This window comes from Trachymyrmex septentrionalis, unplaced genomic scaffold, assembly GCF_001594115.1.
Source record: "Trachymyrmex septentrionalis isolate Tsep2-gDNA-1 unplaced genomic scaffold, Tsep1.0 scaffold108, whole genome shotgun sequence".
Classification (NCBI taxonomy): Eukaryota; Metazoa; Arthropoda; class Insecta; order Hymenoptera; family Formicidae; genus Trachymyrmex; species Trachymyrmex septentrionalis.
In genome coordinates, this window is record NW_017304207.1 from 300,290 (window position 1) to 302,060 (window position 1,771).

The 1,771-nt window shown below is 31.6% G+C and overlaps 1 protein-coding gene across 10 annotated transcripts in view; it reads left to right on the forward strand.

Annotated features, from left to right (window-relative positions):
• Nucleotides 1–85: 85 nt before the first annotated feature.
• The window catches only part of LOC108747748 (DEP domain-containing protein 5), a 43,761-nt gene continuing 42,075 nt past the window's right edge, over nt 86–1,771 (forward strand). For 9 of the 10 annotated variants that reach the window (XM_018485451.1, XM_018485471.1, XM_018485487.1 and 6 more), the window contains exons 1-4: nt 179–670; nt 766–891; nt 966–1,437; nt 1,547–1,758. In XM_018485451.1, coding sequence (XP_018340953.1) covers nt 320–670; nt 766–891; nt 966–1,437; nt 1,547–1,758 — 1,161 coding nt within the window. In that variant the 5' untranslated portion in view covers nt 179–319. The other variant, XM_018485460.1, reaches the window with a different exon arrangement.

Sequence of the window (1,771 nt, forward strand, 5' to 3'; positions counted from 1 at the left end):
ATTTACAACGATTTATTATTTTTTATAACAATTTTTGTAAAATTAAGCTTATTTTTGTTTTTTGTAAAATTTAGTCTTTTTTGGAATTTTTTGGTAAAGCTTCTAGCGGAATTTTGAAATTTAAAGTTGGCAACACTGCACTGATATGTAGTAGTGATATAAGCGTATGTAAATTAAATAATAATATAAATAGTAAGGAAATGTCTTTGCGAAATTAAATTAGCAAATTCCTCTATTAATTATTACATTTATATTTTATTATGTACGAACGGTGCGTTACTTAAACTTTTATGCCACAGAGCAGAATGTCGGATGAAGTATGAAGCTTTTTAAGTTGATAGTGCATCAGAAGAATTTCAGTGGAGAAGACTTGATCATCAATCCGAAGGATTATCCCGGCATAAAAACTGGTGATGTTGTTGAAATTTATCATCCCGAAGATGAGTTCAGTCGCTTGTTGTTGCAAGTTACTTCCTTTAAGGAAGATCTCCAGGGACGCGAAACCATCAGTGTGGAAAGTAACGTAGCGTCGATGTTCCAACTGCGAACGTTCGCTGATGTTTACATGAATATAGTAAATCCCGATGATGTAGCTCTAGATTCTATAGAGTTAACTTTTAAGGATCAATATATGGGACGTAGTGAGATGTGGCGTTTGAAAAATAGCTTGGTACTATATTTCTTTATTTTATATTTATATTTGTAATTGATTGTTCTTCTGTATTTTGAAGCAATATGTACATAAGCTTGTGTTTTTTTTAATAGGTAAACACTTGCGTATATATCAATAAGAAGATAGAGTTTTGTGGTGGTAGTATACGTTGTCAGGTATATGAAATGTGGTCACAGGGTGATCGTGTTGCTTGCGGCGTTATAACTGATGATACTAAAGTTTGTAGGAAATTATGGTATTTTATTATTATTGCCTCTTTATTTTTATCATAAAAAAAAAATCTGATTTACAGGTAGTGTTTCGATCTTCTACAAGTATGGTGTACCTGTTTCTTCAAATGAGTACTGAAATGTGGGATTTTGATATACATGGAGATCTTTACTTTGAGAAAGCAGTTAATGGATTCTTAGCGGATTTATTTCAGAAATGGAAAAGGAATGGCAGCAATCATGAAGTTACCATAGTACTGTTCTCAAGAACTTTTTATAACGCAACCAGTTTGGAGGAATTTCCGAATTATATGAGAGAATGTTTGCAACATGATTACAGAGGAAGATTTTATGAAGATTTTTATAGAGTTGCAGTACAAAATGAAAGATTTGAAGACTGGAGTAATATCTTGGTACAGTTACGTAAACTGTTCACTGATTATCAAAAAATTGTTTTGGAATATCACCAAAAACCAGGTATTAATATGCCTAAGGCAGTAAATTCTACTGCTGCACAGGGTAATTTTCTGGAAGTGTTGAATATGTCTCTGAATGGTAAGCATTAAGAGCAAAAAAATAACATTGTAATTATTTATACTTATTTTGTATCTTATATTTATATTAGTTAGATATTTTGTATTTCTATCTATCCATATTTTCACAGTTTTTGAGAAACACTACTTGGATCGCAGTTTTGACAGGACTGGTCAGTTATCTGTAGTTATTACACCTGGAGTTGGAGTCTTTGAAGTTGATAGAGAGCTGACAAATGTGACAAAACAAAGAATCATTGATAACGGTGTAGGAAGTGATTTAGTATGTGTTGGGGAACAACCACTTCATGCAGTTCCATTATTAAAAGTACTATACTATAAATATATATATATAT